At 41.3% G+C, this 19,329-nt stretch overlaps 2 protein-coding genes across 12 annotated transcripts in view; one reads left to right on the top strand and one right to left on the bottom strand.

Moving 5' to 3' along the window:
* Window positions 1-5,016, top strand: part of GDI2 (GDP dissociation inhibitor 2) — a 50,706-nt gene extending 45,690 nt beyond the window's left edge. For both annotated transcript variants that reach the window (XM_003827789.6, XM_034929888.3), the window contains exons 8-11: window positions 1,847-2,018; window positions 3,600-3,744; window positions 3,943-3,997; window positions 4,086-5,016. In XM_003827789.6, the coding sequence (XP_003827837.1) occupies window positions 1,847-2,018; window positions 3,600-3,744; window positions 3,943-3,997; window positions 4,086-4,232 (519 nt within the window). In that variant the 3' untranslated portion in view covers window positions 4,233-5,016. The remainder of the gene's footprint in view (window positions 1-1,846; window positions 2,019-3,599; window positions 3,745-3,942; window positions 3,998-4,085) is intronic.
* Window positions 5,017-6,504: 1,488 nt separating this feature from the next.
* TASOR2 (transcription activation suppressor family member 2) overlaps window positions 6,505-19,329 on the bottom strand; it is a 79,306-nt gene continuing 66,481 nt past the window's right edge. For all 10 annotated transcript variants that reach the window (XM_055092381.2, XM_055092382.2, XM_055092379.2 and 7 more), the window contains 6 exons: window positions 13,503-13,628; window positions 12,568-12,721; window positions 11,242-11,347; window positions 8,767-8,948; window positions 7,588-7,702; window positions 6,505-7,206 (listed from right to left, as the gene is read on the bottom strand). In XM_055092381.2, the coding sequence (XP_054948356.1) occupies window positions 7,203-7,206; window positions 7,588-7,702; window positions 8,767-8,948; window positions 11,242-11,347; window positions 12,568-12,721; window positions 13,503-13,628 (687 nt within the window). In that variant the 3' untranslated portion in view covers window positions 6,505-7,202. The remainder of the gene's footprint in view (window positions 7,207-7,587; window positions 7,703-8,766; window positions 8,949-11,241; window positions 11,348-12,567; window positions 12,722-13,502; window positions 13,629-19,329) is intronic.

Raw genomic sequence — 19,329 nt, 5'->3', positions numbered from 1 at the left:
TCGTTCTCTGCTTCTAGCCACTGGCAAGTACCATTCTACTTTCTTTCTCTATGATTTTAACTACTATATTTTATATAAACGGAATAATATCGTATTTGCCTTCTTGTGACTAGTTTATTTCACTTAGCATGATGTCTCCATGGTTCATCTGTGTTGTAGCATGTGTCAGAATTTCCTTTTTAAGGCTGAATAATATTCCAATGTATGGATAGATAGACCATAGTTTGCTTATCCATTCATCAATACCTGGATTGCTTCCATGTTTTTGTGAATGTATTGTGAATAATGCTACTCTGAAAATGGGTGTACAAATGTCTCATCAAGACCATGCATTTAGTTCTTTTGGGTGTGTACCCAGAAGTGGAATTGCTAGATCATATGGTAATTCTGTTTTTAATGTTTGAGAAACTGCCATACCATTTTCCATAGTGGCTGGACCATTTTACATTCCTGTCAGTAGTGCACAAGAAGTTCCAGTTTCTCCATATCCTTGACACTTAATTTTGTTTTGATAGTAGCAATCTTAATGGTTGTGAGGTAGTAGCTCACTGAAGTTATGATTAGTGATGTTGAACATCTTTGCATGTGCTTATTGGCCACTTACATATCTTCTTTGGAAAAATGTCTATTCAAGTCCTTTGATTTTTTTTTTTTTTTTTTTCTTTTGAGACGGAGTTTTGCTCATTGCCCAGGCTGGAGTGCAATGGCGTGATCTCGGCTTACCATAACCTCCATCTCCCAGATTCAAGTGATTCTCCTGCCTCAGCCTCCCGAGTAGCTGGGACTACAGGCATGTGCCACCGTGCCCAGCTAATTTTGTATTTTTAGTAGAGACGGGGTTTCTCCATGTTGGTCAGGCTGGTCTCCAACTCCTGACCTCTGGTGATCTGCCTGTCTCGGCCTCCCAAAGTGCTGGGATTACAGATGTGAGCCACCGCGCCCAGCCCTTTGATCATTTTTGAATCAGGGTTTTTTTTTGTTGTTTTAGGAGTTCTTGATGTATTGTGGCTATTAATCCCTTATTTGCAGATATTTTCTCTCATTCTGTGAGTTGCCTCAACTCTTGATTAGTGTCTTCTGATGCAAAAATTTCTTTATTGTTTTTTTAAAAGAGACAGTGTCTTGCTGTGTGTTGCCCAAGCTGGACTCAAAGTCTTGGGCTCAAGCAATTCTCCTGACTCAGCCTCCCAAGTAGCTGGGGTTACAGGCACATGCCACCATGCCTGGCTATGCACAGGATTTTTAAAATTTTCGTGAAATCCTGTTTTCATGAATTCTTTCCTTTGTTGCCTGTCTTTGGTTTTAGATACAAGGAATTACTGCCAACTCCAATGTCATGAAGCTTTTGCACTGTTTTCTCCTAAGAGTTTTATAGTTTTAGATACTACATTTAGGTCTTTGTTCCATTTTTAGTTTTTGTGGATGGTGTCAGGTAGGGTCCAACTTCATTCTTTTGCATGTGGATAGTTTTCCCAGGACGGTTTGTTGAAATGACTTTTTTTCCCCTCATTGAATGGTCTTTGCAACTTTGTCAAAAATCACTGTACTGTGGATGCGAGGGTTTATTTCTGGCTCTCTCCTCGTTTCATTGGTCCATACGTTTGTCATTATGCCAGTACCACACTGAATTGATCACTGTAGCTTTTTAGTGAGTGAGTCCTCCAGCTTTGCTGTTCTTCTTTAAGATTGTTTTGGTTGTTCCAGAATTCAATCCCTTGGGAACCAATATGAACTTTAGGATGGTTTTTGATATCTTAACAATACTAAGTCTTCCAAACTATGAACATGGGATGTGTTTCCCTATATCCTTGTCCGCTTCAGTGTCTTCTTAAATGCTTTGTTATAGATTGCTCGCTGTAAGCAGCTCATCTGTGACCCCAGCTACATAAAAGATCGGGTAGAAAAAGTGGGCCAGGTGATCAGAGTTATTTGCATCCTCAGCCACCCCATCAAGAACACCAATGATGCCAACTCCTGCCAGATCATTATTCCACAGAACCAAGTCAATCGAAAGTCAGGTGAGGTTTGAAGACCAGCAGATGTTGGTAGAATTTTGTAAGATATAATTTGCTTCGTGTTTTATCCCAAATTCCTAATTTTGTATGCTGTATTAGTGAACAGACCTTGGTTTACATATGGGGGAAAAAAAATCTTTGTACCTCCTCCTGCTCCGGCAGCATTGTGTTGACGCGGACAGATTCGACTCAGAGCCAGCCTTGGACTTGTGTCCATCACCTGTAGAATGAACAGACTGGGCTTGGTGAACCCTGCGTCTCCCAGCTCTAACTAACAGTAGGTTCCTGTGGAGGTTTATGCTTAATAGTTAACTGACCCGAGTATATTCTTGAGCTAATGACATAGCTGCTTCTGTGTCCTTATTTGTAATCCTAGTACCTACATTTGATTCTAGCAGTGTCCACCTTTCATTTCTGTGATCAGGACATGGCTCTAAAATTGCAAGTCCTAACTTATTTGTCTTAGCCAGTTGTTTGTAACCCTTCGATATTCCCATTTTCCTTTCAACTAGAATCCCCAAATCTTTTTATTTATCTAAAATTCGCTTAAAAAGGGTAATCAGGCTTTATGGGACAGGTAAGAGCTATCTATATAATGATTTTTTTTCCCCCATATAAGAAATGAAATTATGGGAGGCCAAGGCAGGAGGCTTGCTTGAGGCCAGGGGTTCAAGACCAGCCTGGGTAACATAGTGAGAGCTCGTCTCTACAAAAACAAAAAACAAACAAACAAAAAATGGCTAGGCGTGGTGGCACACACCTGTAGTCCTAGCTACTTGGGAGGCTGCGGTGGGAGAGGATCACTTGAGCTCAGGAGTTTGAGGTTACTGTAAGCTGCGATTGCATCCCTGCCTCCAACCTGGGTGACAGAGCCAGACTGTTAAAACACACAAAAAAACCAATCACAAAAGACGATCTGTAGAACAAAGGGACTGGACTTAATCTTCCACAAGGTTCCCAAGCAGGTCCTGAGTCCTTGCAAGTCTGAAAAGAATAAAGGAGGTCCCAGAGTTTTTTTTTTTTTTTTTGGCCTTTAAATGCTCTCCTATCCAAATGATTTTCTATCCTGGAAATGACACAGTTAACTGGATGAGTGGTATACAGACCAAGTCTAATCGAGAATTCTATCGTTATGCCAACTCAAAAGTGGTTTATGTGGATCCTGCAGTTTTACATTACTTTAATAAGTAAATGAGGACGTCAGTACTAAGTACATCCTTTCTTAGCCACTAAGAACCTTTCTAAATGCAAGGTCCAGAATGGAAGAATCTCCCAGAATAGTTAATATGGTTTGGCAGGTTTTTTAGTTAGGTATGACAGAGCTGTTAAGATATCTCATTCCGAAGTTCAGCAGTTCGCTACCACTTCAATTCTTAATCTCTAGTAGGTTAAAAGAAATTCCTATTGTTAAATATCTGTGTACTTTACATCCAACTCTGTCACCATTTAGAACTTAAAGTGTAGAAGATCTTGCCTATTGAGAGTAATTTTAACTCACACCTCATGACATATGGGTGATACCTGAGTATGTTGGGTCCCAGATGGAGACACTTGAGGCAGTGAGCTGGTATCATTTGTTTCTAGATATCTACGTCTGCATGATCTCCTTTGCGCACAATGTAGCAGCACAAGGGAAGTACATTGCCATAGTTAGTACAACTGTGGAAACCAAGGAGCCCGAGAAGGAAATCAGACCAGCTTTGGAGCTCTTGGAACCAATTGAACAGAAGTGAGTTGTGTTCTTTTATATCTGCCGAGATGCAAACTGAGGCCTTTGATTGTGGCTCCATGGTGGGATGAATGTGAGGGCAAGGCAGGTAGCTGCTGGCTGCTCTGTGGGATTCATCTGTACCTCTCAGTTGACCTCAGGCAGAGCCATGGTCAGGTGTGGGACGAGCTCACCTGACTGAATTCTCTCTCCCTCCAGATTTGTTAGCATCAGTGACCTCCTGGTACCGAAAGACTTGGGAACAGAAAGCCAGGTGAGTATGGAAGTGTGAAAGGATATGGGCAGGTTTCACTGGAAGACATCCCTCCATGGTCTTAAGTCTTCGTAATTTTTGTTTTCAGATCTTTATTTCCCGCACATATGATGCCACCACTCATTTTGAGACAACGTGTGATGACATTAAAAACATCTATAAGAGGATGACAGGATCAGAGTTTGACTTTGAGGAAATGAAGCGCAAGAAGAATGACATCTACGGGGAAGACTAACAGCAGTACATGTTATTATCTGATTAGGACACATTTAAAATTTGGCAAATAATGCATATAATGAAATCAATATTGTAAGGCCTGCTTTTGTAATGAAAATGGAGAGAATGAAGAGCGCTGTGCCAGTAAATACTCCCCTTCACCTTTCTAATTATTAACTTGTTTTCATGGAGTGGCTATTCAGCATTGGCAGTTACCACATTCTGTTCAATTTAACCAAACTGGCTTTTTTTTTTTTCTAGTGAGGTTAAACAAACATTGGGATACCGACACAGACAACTTGAGACCGTTTTTTTAATCTTTTAATCAGTGTAGCTATGTGCTTCTGCTGCTCAAGAGCTGGATCCATACAGGTTGTGTGCCATCTGTCCTCTTGAGGTTCAGGAGATTCTAAATTGCATATTCCACGGTTTGGGACAGCATCCGGAAGTTTTCCCTATGACTTTATATTTTGTATTATGTCAAATGTTATGGCAGGGCCCAAATAGCATAGCCACAAGTTTGGTTTATGTGGGCATAAAATTCTAACCAAACCCCAGACATAGGGAGTCATTTGGAGAAAGCCTGTATGTGGTGTTTTAACCTAATAAAGTTGATGAGAGAGAAGGGGAGAGGAAGCGAACATAAAGCGGGTCAAGTGTAGTGCATCTTTTGTATCTCAGGTGTGGCTTCTTCAGTGGACCAAGCTGCAATGCAGTATTGACTTGACAGAGCCTCTACTTCTGTCTCAAAATGGCTCCAAATGATTTCTGTACTGCAAAATAAAGCCAAATTCTGGAAACTACTGCCCAGTGTTGGTTTGTGTGTCCTGATTGCAAGGGTCACAGCTGCCGTACTTCCTTTGGTAGCACTGGAGTCAATGCCAGTCAGAATGCTCAGCAGCGGAAAGCGTGGGTGTCTTCTGATCTGGAAGGATCACAGCAGGTCCTGCCGTCTGGCTTCCCTGTGAGTAGACCTCGAGTTTTATTCTTGACACAGTACCATTACTAGACCTATCATCTTTGTGCAGAAAAAATAGTGTTTAATGATTTTGCTTGTAGCAGCAATTGTAAGGGAGTAAGTGAACTGTCAGGTAGAATAGATGCTTTAGTAAATAGTTTTTGTGTAGTTGAAATGATAAAGTGTTTACATATAAGGCCCTTTCCCCTGACAGTGATGAGCCTCACGGCAGATGCTGTTGTTTACCACAGATAAACACTGACTCTTCAGAGTGTGAAGGAGACAGACTAAGGTAGATGATGTGTTAAAGGAACTAGGGTGGTGATTTAGATTGTCATTCATATTGCCAAAATGATGGAGCTTCTCGACTTCAGTTGATGTTTTGGGCTGGATCATTCTCTGTTGAAGGAAGGGGCCTGCCTGTGCATTGTAGGGTTGATTGTAGCAGCATCCCTGGCCTCCACACTCTAGATGGCAACAGCACCATCTTGGAATGACAACCAAAAATGTCTCCAGATGTTGAGAGCCACTGCTTTACCTGTATGATACAATTATCTGAAGTCCCAGCAAGCCTTTTTCTCTTCCCATGCAAAGGCCCAAGCTGGGTTAGTAATAAGTGAAAAAAGAAAAACCACGCATCTTCATATTCTTCATTCAACATATTTACTGAATACCTTGTGTGCCAGGCCAGTGGAGACAAAGATGATAATGGTAGTTACTGGGATAACTCAGTTTGGTGAACACATGATATGGTTTGGTTATTAGTAGAGTTACAGAAAAGGTAGCATGGAAACTGAGATGGCCTCGTGGGTGTTGGAAGGCTTTTCAGCAAGGGGAGGTGAATGTTATTAGGTCCAACCTGAAAGGTGCATATTTCAGGCAGATAGGTGTTTGGCAGCTTATAACTGCTCACTTTCCTTTTCCTTAGTAATTTGAAAGTAATTCACTGTACTGAATAGTTAATGGTTCCCTTAATAGACTCTTGTCCTTGGAAAAATAAATGATTGGGGTTCTATTAGTAACTGAAAAATTGTCAACAATTAAAACTCTAAAACCTACTCATGAGAAAATAAAGCTCTTTTGTTTAGGAATAATAAAAGCCGACTTAATGACTTCTGAAAGAAGTGTCCCTGTAAAGGCCAGGTGAAACTGCCATTCTTTAACCTGTTACTCGGTGTACTTGACTGCGGAAAGAACCCAGAAACAGAACAGGCCAGGCCCAAAGGATAGAAGTGTAGGTTTCCTCTGGAAGCTTACTGTTCTGCTAAATGACCTAAAAATTGCTAGAACACTCCAGATAAGTCAATTTCTGCTATAAAAATCATTGCAGAGATGATTTTTAGTTGTCTTTATTTAAAAAATGAAACACATTAGTTACAAAAACCGTTGCTCCAAATAGATACCGTGTATCTTACAAATGTTTTTTGCTTGGTTTTGAGTGTTTAACTGTAGAAATTTTCAATATCATAAATAAATGATTATTTCTTTCTCAGAAAGCTGATTTTTGTAGTGTAGTATTCACAAATACCGTAAGTGAAAAATGATAGTTTATAAATTTGTACCATTTAGGAAAAAATGTTTTATGTAGTGTTGTTTGTGTAACAGCAAATAAAACCATTTAAGATTATAGTTTTTACAAGGGTGGTAAAACCTTTAAAACAGCATAATGTGCATCGTATGCCTTTCTGACATTAGCATGCAAAAACAAAGCTATTTGTTAAAATAGACTTATTTTTGCTCCAACATGTAAAATTATTTTTAATAAGCTCAATAGCTTAGAAGGCATCTTATTTAAAATGAAAATAATTTAAAACAATATGTAGCACTGCAACCCAAAGCTAACAGACAACTACAATGCCACTGTGACATATTTCAGCAAAATATAAAAAATGAAAACTTTCCAAGTTGTAGAACATTGATTTTTCAAATATAAGACTGTTCACATGTGTATTCACATGTTCACAAGTTTTCCAAAGGGAAAATACTAATTTTTTATTGGCATCATCCATATCCAGGCAGGCTGTAGTTGAGTCACCTGAAGAAACACAAAATTGATAAAGAACTTCTTAAAATAATATGAACAAGAAATATTTTATAAGCGGGATGCTCTAATGGGGAAAACGCCTATGCATTCTAAGGTTACATTATGTTCTGTACTGACAATCCAAGTTAACAGCAAGTGAAAATGCACATTAGATAAAATAGGTAATTTTAGTAGATGGTTACTTCATTTAGTGATAATTTAGGAATTCCTATTTATGCCAAATAGCAATTCCACCCCTAAACAAACACTTTAAATTTATAGCATGAAGTATGTAAACAACAGTTTCCCAACTGTTTCCTTAGACACAAATGTCAATATTTGCCATCAACAACTCCAACTCACATGGGAAAGTTACATAAAAAGTGTTCTTACCAATAGCTACTCCTAAATGGAGCTGCTATTTTTTCTATGTTTTCTATAAAGTTATTTACATCTGTAACAAGGATTCCACTATTTTCAAAGACTTCTCTGGGGATAGTAGGCTTGTCTGTTAAAAAAAAAAAAAAAACTTTTGGTTAATATAATTAATGTACTTTTATATAACAGGACCTGGTTTTTTATTTTAAAAAATCTGTGGAACTTCCTCGTGTGGGGGGTAGGGGGAGAAAAGGTGTTGGGTTCCAAGTTAAGAAAAGATTTGAAGCTTTGGAAATAGATGCCTCCATTGGGGGTGGTGGGGAAAGTACTGAAAAAAAATCCCTGAAAAATGATAACTATGGTTCTTTACGTAAATTTTTCTTAACACTTTTTTTTTAAAAAAAGATAGATAGATAGATAGGGTCTTGTTCTGCCACCCAGATTACAGTGCAGTGGTGTGATGACAGCTCACTGCAGCCTCGAGCAATCCTTCTGCCTTAACCCCCTAAGTAGCTAGGACTATAGGCACACATCACCACACCTGCCAACTTTTGTAGAGATGAGGTCTCGCTAAGTTGCCCAGGCTGGCCTCAAATTCCTGGGCTCAGTGATCCACCTGCTTCAGCCTCCCAAAGTGCTGGCATTACAGGCGTGAGCCACTGTCCCTGGCTGCCCCACAAATTTTTTAAAAGCAACCTCTGCCTCTGGGGTTCAAGCCATTCTCCTGCCTCAGCCTCCCAAGTAGCTGGGACTACTGGCATGAACCACCACACCTGGCTAATTTTTGTATTTTTAGTAGCAATGGGGTTTCACCATGTTGGCTAGGCTGGTCCCTAACTCCTGACCTCAAGTGATCCGCCCGCCTCGGCCTCCCAAAGTGCTGGGATTATAGGTGTGAGCCACTGCACCCAGCCCCAGTATTGATTTAAAAAATAATACGGTATAACTACTTATACTGTATTGAGTATTATAAGTAATCTAGAACTGACTTACATACATAGGAGGATTGTGTAGTTACCTGCAAATACTACATTTTATATAAGGGCTTCAGCTTCAGCAGATTTGGGTGATTCTGGTATCCATGGGATGCCAAGCCATTCAGATACCTGATACTCTTCATCAGGTATCTAACTTTGACATTCCTAGAGCTGACCAATTTTGGCATTAACTGAGTAAAATGCGCCTGTGAATTACCTGTTAGGAGGACAGCAAACCTGGCATCAATATGCTGAATTTGCAGGTTTAGCAAACATTTCAGAATTTCTGCTTTTGTTGATGATCGAGAGTCACACTGGTGATAATGAAGCAATTCAATGATATTTGCACTCTGAAATGACTTCAACATTATGTTCTTCTTATGTGCAGTTGAATCCACTCTGTGAAAGATACATAGGCATATTAAAATATTTTTCAGTTTTATTCTTGGGACTTTTTCTTGCCTTCAGTTTAACCATTCAAACTCATGAGTTCCTCTGCCTTTCTTCTTGATGTTCTTTTTCATGACACACTTTGGTTATCTCAAAACATCACAATTGTACCTACTCCTTTTGTAAATGTGGATTTTAAACATGGGCCTCATTCTAAGAGGGACATCATGCATCTACCTACGACCAATCAAGCCATGTGGCTTGGCAAGCCTTTCATGAATTTCGAGTGGGCCTTATTGCATTGTATATTTGTAGAGCAATGCACATCTATACTTCTCATACCTTGTGGGCAGATAATCGCCAACTTCATTAAAATTAGGTAGCAGCCAGAATTTTCTTGGTTTCTTGCTTCCCTGAAAATTCTATCACTACTAGGAAAATGTGTTAACTCAGTATGTTTAAATTTTTAGCATTTCTGTCTCTGCTCGACTCCACCTCTCTAGTTTTCATCACTTACTTTCTCATGCTTGTTGGAGAAAACTCAAATCACACCCATTCCCATAACCCTAGTGATAATCACTCTTAACATCATGAATTAATTTCCTTTCACTTTTTCCTGTATAAATTTTTTATGACATCATACTGAACAGTTACATGATACCAACTTTTATGCCATCCCTCTTTCTATGAATAGAAACTTTTTACATGCTTCTATTGTGTAAGTTTTGGGTGGGCATTATTTTGTATAGACTTTAAAATATTTAACTGTAGTCTGCATATCTCCCTCCTAGAGATGGAACTGAGGTTGGTTTCGCAATGACTGATAACCACCTAGAATTTTGGGTAAATTCCACAAAAGGTCAAAGGATATGAAGAGTTTTCTAATGAGTTCTCAATAATACATAACGCCTGTTATATAATGCCAGAGTGGTATAATTTGAAGAGCATACTGCAGCACCAACAGCAGTGAGTACGGGCATGTACCACATAATGATGTTTCAGTCAATGACGGACCACACATACAATGGTGGTCCCATAAAGTTATAATACTGTAATTTACTGAACCTTTTTTGTGTTTAGACACACAGATACCACCATTGCATTAAATCTGCCTACAGTATTCAGTACAGTCACATGTACAGGTTTGCAATCTAGGAGTAGGCTCTACCATGTCATTTTGTGTAAGTACACTCTATGTCTGCACATAGACAAAATCGTCTTATGACGTTTCTCAGGCTGTATCCCCGTCAAGTGACATGACTTTCTCTACCCAAAGCCCTAGAAGTGCTAGATTGATTTATGCTTATTTTGTAGGTGTGCTGTGGTACGTCAGAACCTTAAATGTGCTTCTCTACTTACCGAAGTTGACGTTTTTCCCCTAAAGTGCTGGTTACTGAAGTCCACTGTGAATGGTCATACCCTTGACCTGCTGAAGCCTTTGCACCCTCCTTTCCTGCCAAGGAAACCTCTGTGCTCCTTCTCTCCTTTGCTAGCTCCACTTCAAGAGAAAAGCTTTCTGAGATTCTGTTCCTCAAAGGTCACATACAGCTAACAGTCGTTTCGTCTTTCTGGGATTGAAACCCAGCTTCAAAACTTACTACTTGTTTGACCTTGGTCATGTTTGTTATCTACTCTGCTTCAGTTCTGCATTATAAAAGTGAGGATTTGCTATCTAGCTCCTGGGGATGAAGTCTGAATGAAATAATGGATGCACCTAACGGTGCCTGAAATCCTTATTTCACAAGGGCTTGTCAGGTCTGCTTTTCCAACTGGTCCTGCTTGTGAGAATGTGGAGGAATCTCTCAGCCCCAGCTCTCTTCAGCCAAGGAATCAAACATGTATTTTTTTCTTTTATAAATTACAGCTTTAGATTTAGTGAAGTTTGCATATTTATAAGCCTCTTCTTTTAGGGTACAATTGAATTAAGGATAGATTATGGTCTTAATTTTTCCATTCTCCTTAAAGTGGTGGCAACTTATAAGTATCCAAAAAAGCATTAATGGTACAAGTTCCATATATTTTTTACAGTTTGTAGTAGTGGGGCTTAAATAGAATATGGACATTTCATGACTGCTAAGTCTGACTCCCTTACTTCTGTTAGTCTAGATAAGTACATGCCTCGTACTGTTGGCTACAGTCACAGCACAGAGCTTCCTTCATTGAATACAGAGCCAGCAGCCCTCACGCTCTTTACTGATGAAGGCCACTCCACTGCAGCACTACGCTAGAGCCCATGGAACATGAGGCGTTTCTCTGCTTCCCCAGCGGGGCAGGAGGAACCATACACACAGCAAGTCCTTACCTTTCATCTTCTTTTAGCTTTTTATTTTCCCTGTAGTGAAGCAACCACTTCCATCTTCCATTTCCATTTAGTTTTTCCAGGATTTTGATAATTTCCTTCAGTTGAACTACAAAACAATAAATGTAGCAAGAGAAGATGACAAGTTTAAGGTACTTTTGGCTCATGCCAAGCCCAGTGATAATTATTTGTAAAACAAGAAAAAAACAGACTAAGACCCATGGTTGAGTACACACCATCACTGTCACTTAGGTGGTTGGGCAGCATCCTGCTCTCACAAGCCCCTCAGCCTGGTCCCACCTGCTCACACTATGGTGGGAGATAACTCTGTAGACACGAACACAGTGGAGTGGTCACCAGCAACTAGAGTTCTGTGTACAAATTGTGTGACAGAAGAGAAGCAGGAGGCCCCGTTGCAGTAGAGAAATGGGAGGCAAAAGTTTCTAAATACAGAATCCTTTTTTTTTTGAGACAGGGTTTCGGCTGTCACCCAGGCTGGAGTGTGGTGGCATGATCTCAGCTCACTATAGCCTCAACCTCCTGGGCTCAAGTAATCCTCCATCCTTAGTCTCCTTAGCTGGGACTACAGGCACACACTACCACAGCTGGCTAGTATTTTTATTTTTTGTAGAGAGGGGATCTCACTATGTTGCCCAGGCTGGTCTTGAACTCCTGATCTCAAGGGATCCTCCCGCCTTGGCCTCCCAAAGTGTTGGGATTACAGACGTGTGCCTACAAATATTTAAAATCCCAGGTTCTGTGTAGAAGTCACACTGGTTAAGGTACATGCTGCTTTTGATCTAGAAGTGGTATCACTTCCAATGTGATCAGAGCCGAGGCAGGTTTTATACATAAAAGTGCCCTGAGAGAAGTAAAGTATGAGTTTTCAAGTAGATGATTAAATAAGCTGACTTAGTAGCCATTTTTTAGATTTTTGTGACATTAAGATGGTAGGGGTGATGACATCAGAAATGGAGAAGGTTGACTTTAAGCAAAAAATTTAATATGGAGCTGCTCTGACTTGGCAAGTGAAGAGACTAAATATAATAAAATCCTGAATTTGTGTTACTAGGAGCTTAGCTGCACTACTGAGAGGGAGGGAACTCAGAAGCAAGTGTGGTGGTAACAATCAGTTAAAAGAGGTGAAAAGCACTGCTATAAGAATTACTGTATGAAAAGAGCACAGCAGACAGCAGAAATTATGCCTCAGTAGGGGGCAATTGATATTCTTTAGAGTTGATCATTTCTTTTGGATGAAACAGTATTTAGGTCACTGGGTGAGAAGTTGATCTGACTTCAAAGAAACAGGAAAAGAAAATAAAGACCAACCTAATGTTACAGCTTCTAGTATCTTGTCATCTGATATCACAAAGCCTCCTGCACGAAACAGTTCTTGGTAGGTGTGATCAAGAACATCTCCAGGGCTGTCTACTCCAGCAAAGATGACACTGGGGAAATGCTTCAGCTTCAGCAAACAAGGAATCTGCATGACACAAAAAGGACCCCGGTGAAGAGAGGCTCACTGGGCACATTTTCTTAGACACTCCCTTGCTTTTCTATCCAGGAGAGTCAAGGTTCAGGAACAGCTGAAAATATTTCAACCTGGATTACCGACTGGTCATTCTGCTCTGCATGAGGCGTATTCACTGAGCTCATCATCACCAGGGGCTGCAAACTAATCAAAATTAGTTCATTAAAAAAAGGTCTCAAACTCCCAAAGGTTGGAAATAATACGTCATGAGGGAAGAGTACACATCTGAGGTTGTGGGCACTGAAAAGTGAGGTCACTTCACTTCACCGTCATTCGTCTCCAGCTCCCCTCGGTGCCAGCACCGATGACTGCCTGCTGATAACGGCAGGTTTATGCACCCAGCCTTTGTCCGTAGTTGGGTCTTCTTGAGACAAGCAATTACTTTGATTCAACTAGCTGGTAAATATAATGGTTCAGAAAATTTCCAAAAGGTCTTTTAAGGCAAGATTTCTTATTGTTAGACATCAAGTGATGCAGATTTATATCTCAGATGAAAAAATTTAGCAATCTCTCACCTAAGTCTCCCTTAGTTAATATGATTTTTTTAACTATCTGCCCTGCAAATAACTTGGTAGTATTGCAGTATTCTATAATACACCATCTTCCCACTTAAAGGCCCAACAGTAATGTCTGTTAGCTTCTCTTCTACATAAAAAAAGAGGGACGAGTCTGATCATTACAGAACAACTTATGTGCCTGGAATACGTTTCTTTGTAAGGTATTTCCAACCGACCTGATGCAAATGTGATGATATATCTTCATTTCTGATGATGATGATTAGTGTATCATTCTCTCTGTGGAAAGCTTGACAGAAGTGCTGAGGTTCAATTTCTGTATGGCCTCCTTTCCTCAGAAGGTTCTGAAAGATTTACAAACAGCCATTATTAAAAAAAGGGTACTTCCACAGAACTACCTGTATAGTTTATTAAAATAATGAAAAGCAGTGTAGTCTAATAAGGCAACCATAAATGACAATTTGTCATAAGCACCTTTTATATATAAAATAAATGACTCCAGGTATTGTTAACAACTGGACTTAGAAGTTGATTTCAAAGGTAAATAAAGTATCAAAGGCTGATTTTCTTTTAGAACATCAGAATAATCTACATAAATGAGTTTCATCTGCTTCAAGGCATGAGCTACCTTGAGAATACCAGATATATACTTTAAAAATGCTACCTCTAGTTAAAGCATTTCTAGAGCTTTAAAAAACAATACCCATGTATTTCTTTACCACTAAAGGGGACTGATTTTGGAGTCAACAGTCCCTTGGGTCTACGACTCAGAATAAGACAGGTGATGCAGTTGAAACAGCATGCAATTGTACGGTGCCACTGCAGTGCAGCCCAGTACAATCAACACACAGAATGGCTCCCTAATCATCCTGACTGGGAGGGTAAGTTTGTGTAATTGAATAAATTCTATAATCCTACCCTCCCTATGACTTTGACATTTCTTTGCTTTTTTTTTTGAGACATGGTCTCACTCTGTCACCCAGGCTGCAGTAAAGTGAAACGAACATAGCTCACTGCAGCTTTGACCTCCTGGGCTCAAGCAATCCTCCTACCTCAGCCTCCCAGGTAGCTAGCGCTGCAGGTGCACATAACTGGGCCTAGCTTTTTTTTTCTTTTTGGTAGAAATGGAGGTCTATGTTGCTCAGGCTGGCCTCAAGCAGTGTTGCCCAAGCTAGTCTCAAGCAGTTCTCTTACCTCAGCCTCCCAAAGTACTAGGATTCCAGGCATGAACCGCAGCACCTGGCCTTGACATTGACTATCTGGCTGAAGGATTCTGGGTTTCTGTTATGCCCAGAAGACTGCCTGACCATCACTTATTTCCTTCATAAAAGTGAAGTGTTACTTTGATCTGTTTCCCTTGGATCTTTCTTTTTGAGATGCTGTCTTACTCTGTCACCCAGGCTGGAGTGCAGTGGTGAAATCTCGGCTCACTGCAACCCCTGCCTCCTGGGTTCAAGTGATTCACCTCCCTGAGCCTCCCTAGTAGCTGGGATTACAGGTGCCCGCCACCACGCCTGGCTTATTTTTGTCATTTTTAGTAGAGATGGGGTTTCACCATGTTGGCCAGGCTGGTCTCAAACTCCTGACTTCAAGCAATCCGCCTGCCTTGGCCTCCCAAAGTGCTGGGATTACAGGCGAGAGCCACTGTGCGGCTCCCTTGGATCTTTAAACAACTCAAATTCTGACTATTTCAATTCATTCAAAGTATATGGTACGATTTTCAAAAAAATTCTTATGAGATTTAATGAAGAGCTTACTGAAATATCTAAGCATAAATCTCTAGTCTTCATTTATTTGACTAACAAATTATTTGAATGAATACATTTTCATCAAATCCTGTGGTGGTCTGACCTATTCTGTCACACCCTCAGATTTCTCTTTTTTTTTTTTTTTTTTTTTTGATACAAGAGTCTTGCTCTGTTGCCCAGGCTGGAGTGCAGTGGCATGATCTCGGCTCACTGTAAGCTCCACCTCCTGGGTTCACGCCATTCTCCTGCCTCAGCCTCCTGAGTAGCTGGGACTACAGGTACCTGCCACCACACCTGGCTAATTTTTTTGTATTTTTAGTAGAGATGGGGTTTCACGGTGTTAGCCAGGAAGGTCTCAATCTCCTGACCTTGTGATCCGCCCACCTCGGCCTCCCAAAGTGCTGGGATTACAGGCGTGAGCCACCGCGCCCGGCCGTGTCCACTTTCTCAGTTGACAAGTAGTTTTACCTTTGCACATCTGTTATTTTCTGTTGTAAACAGTGACACCACGTGATAAAATATTATGAAACAATACATTCACTATAGAAACAAGCAAGATATCTAGAAGTACTCCTGCTATGGAGTTCGAGACCAGCCTGGCCAACATGGTGAAACCCCGTCTCTACTAAAAATACAAAAATTAGCTGGGCATGGTGACATGCACCTGTAATCCCAGCTATTCGAGAAGCTGAGGCAGGAGAATCACTTGAAACCAGAAGACGGAGGCTGCAGTGAGCTGAGATGGCGCCACTGCACTCCAGCCTGGGCGACAAGAGCAAAACTTCATCTCAATAAAAAAAAAAGTACTTCTGCTATGAATAAAACTTAGCACTGCCATGCTCTCTTCTTCATGAAAATCATCATCACTTCATCTGGAAAGGAAGTGAGAACTAAGATTACTGCTCTGTTGTAGAGTCTCGCTCTGTCGGGCAGGCTGGGAGCACAGTGGCTTACTACAACCTCCACGTCCTGGGTTCAAGTGATTCTCCTGCCTTAGCCTCCCGAGTACCACAAGCGTGCACCGCCACACCCGGCTAATTTTTTTATTTTTAGTAGAGACGGGGTTTCACTATATTGGCTAGGCTGGTCTCCAACTCCTGACCTCAGGTGATCCACCTGCCTTGGCCTCCCAAAGTGCTGGGATTACAGGCATGAGCACTGCACCCGCTGTTGCTTTTTGAGAAGATGGAAGCTGAAAGAAACCAAGTATTTTGCTGTGCCAAAACGTGTGCATGACCATGATGCTGATTTGGTTGATTCTAGAGTCACTCTATCTCATGTCAGGGTAGAGGATGTATAATCAATCAAATAAAATTAACCCGAATTCAAGGTAAAAGAAAAAAACTAAACTGATTTCCAGATTGCTTTTGGAGGCTGAGGGCCTTCACAAAGACTGAAGAGAGTGAAGACCATTCAATAACTTTTCAACTACAGTGCTGCTTACCGAAATGGCAAGGAACTTGGAGCAAAGACAATAGAGGGAATATAAAACCAAATCCGGCAACCATTCATTAAGAATCTCGGCAAACAGGCTGGGCGGCTCATGCCTGTAATCCCAGCACTTTGGGAGGCCGAGGTGGGCGGATCACAAGGTCAGGAGATTGAGACCATCCTAACACGGTGAAACTCCATCTCTACTAAAAAACACAAAAAAATTAGCTGGGCATGGTGGCGGGCGCCTGTAGTGTAGTCCCAGCTACTCTGGAGGCAGAGGCAGGAGAATGGTGTGAATGCGGGAGGCGGAGCTTGCAGTGAGCCGAGACTGCGCCACTGCACTCCAGTCTGGGTGACACAGTGAGACTCTGTCTCAAAAAAAAAACAAACAAAAAAAAAAAACAAACAAAAAAAAACAAACCTTGGCAAACCAAAGGATCCTCAGCCAGGGAAAAAGAATACAATTAGGCTAAAGAGCAGCTTCTACAAGTTTGAAGAAAACATTTACAGTCATAGTTGACTCAAAATAGGAGCCACCTTGCAAAACAGAGCTGTGACTCTAGCAACAATGGAGTTTCACGTTAAGGCAGTGACTGTCATTTTTCCAATCTCTCCTCCATCTGCTAAGATATCGCTCTAAAATGCAAATATGATGCTACTTGTTTCTTAAAAGATCTTTTACAACAAATCATAACCAGTTTTTAAAGAATTTAAAAAATCCTTCCCTACTCCGCCTGCTTCACTTGAAAAAAAAACCTTTAAAAACATCTTTTAGAAAACTTTATCTCTGGCGGTCTAGTGGTTAGGGGGAAAAAACCTAACAGAACCTTTCCAGTGGCTCCCAGCGACCTCAGGATGAAGTCTAAATAGCTCAGTGTGACTTAAGGCCCTGCCACTGCCATATGAGGCGTGAGGCTGTTCTCTCCCACAGCCCAGCCTGAGCCTCTGGCTGACATGGCTCAGTCACTCTGACCAGCCCTCTGGCACAAGGAGGCTGTTCCCTGTGGTGTGTTTGCCAGCTACACACCTCCATATGAGAAGAGCAGGGCAGACCAAGAAATCTTTATGCAGCTCTGTGGTTTCTGCAGTGGCCTCTGTACTCCAGATCAGAAGTGGTCTTGTGACCCTGCACCCAGGGGACACTGTGACAATAAGGGACACGTGTCCTTCATTACTAAGTAACTCGTTACTCAGTAATCCAGCCCCCATGGACTCGCCACGTGGCATTCTGGAGTTAGCGCAGGAATCAGCAGAAGTGATGTAAGTGAAGTCTGAGACAGACCCAGCGGGCATGTGGAGCCGACACACGGCACGTCCAGTTCTGCACGCGGCCTGCAGGCCCCTTGTGTGTGGAGCCGATACACGGCGCGCATCCAGTTCTGCACGTGGCCTGCAGGCCCCTATGCTCTGCTTTCTGTGCTGCAGCACTTCCTGAGCAAAGACCTCCCCGGCCAGGCCAATCACCCTCAATGCGTCCTCGTGGCACCTGCGTCACATTTACCATCACTTTCATTTCACATTTATTTGTGTGACTCTTTTGATCAGTGTTTTCCTTGTCCCATTAGACTATAAGAATCATGACAAAAAAGCAACATCCCCCCCACCTGCACATGTTGGGGCTCTGAGGTAGATACTAAACAGGACTGCTGACATCTGAATGGAGCTTTCTGCTGCAAGGGGAGGGGGAGGGCAGTTGGCCCGCTCAGGTCAGGGAGTTTCGGGAGGTCAGGGTTAGTGCCTCAGTGAGGGGTCTCATTATACCTGGGGTTGGGAGGAGGATGGGGGAGGGGGACTTGGGAGGGACAATAAGTCAAAACACTGAGGATAAACAGAGTCAACCTCAGAGAAGGGAGCTCCACACATGGAGAAGAAGGCTAGCACAAACCTGGCAGTACTGGACTAGAATTGGGGATGAGTGTGAACTCCTCTGTTTTTGCTTTTTATACATAAATAGAGATGTAGATATACGTATGTACATATGTATATTTCTTGGCTTTATGTGCTGAGAGGACCTAGAAGCAAAGACACCAAGTGACACTGAGTTCATTCACCCAGTGTCTAGATGGTGATTCTAAATGCCATTCTTCACTAAAGTCACAGCTCCTTGGAGAAATGCTTGACTTCAAGACTAGGGCAAGGAAAATACAAGATAAGCCTGGAACATTATGTTACACCCCAAAGTAAAGAAGTGCCCAAACAATTATGGCGAATTGTCAAAAGGACACAGAAGACAACTTAAAGGGACTCCCACTGGCTGGGTCTGGGACAATCTAAGTATTAAAATAATGAAGAAACAGATGATAACCCTTTAAGTAAAACAAAATGTGCCATGGTCTATAGTGATACAGATAAGCAAATGAATAGATGAATGGAAAATAAGGGAAAGCTCTATTCTACAGCAGAATGCCAACTAATAAATGCAGAAGGAATCTGATGGAATTTCAGTATCACTATTTGGCAATCATCATAGTAATAACTGATTCAGATAAGAATCACCAGTCAATGTTAAATCTAGTGGATAAAAGTCTGATAAGGAATAGGATTTTACACAATCTCAAGTTATCTCCCAACTTATTACTAAGTTCAACATAACTTTACACTGGAGAAACCTGGCAGAAATCATCTTAACCAAGTGAAAAGGTTAATATACCAGTAAGGGGATAAATCAACATCGGGTGCCTCCTGATACAATGAATGCACTCAGAAGAGCACTACATGATATCTGAGTATTCTCACCATTTTAAAACGCCTAAGTCATGGAGAAACAACACATGAACACAAACGGAAGGAAATTCCACCAAATAACTGGCCTACAGTCTTCAAAACTGTTAAGGTCATAAAAGACAAGGAATAACAGAGGAAC

Source organism: Pan paniscus, chromosome 8, assembly GCF_029289425.2.
Source record: "Pan paniscus chromosome 8, NHGRI_mPanPan1-v2.0_pri, whole genome shotgun sequence".
In the NCBI taxonomy this organism is placed as follows: domain Eukaryota; kingdom Metazoa; phylum Chordata; class Mammalia; order Primates; family Hominidae; genus Pan; species Pan paniscus.
Note: the sequence above shows the minus strand (reverse complement) of the source record. Positions and strands in the feature narration are given on the sequence as shown.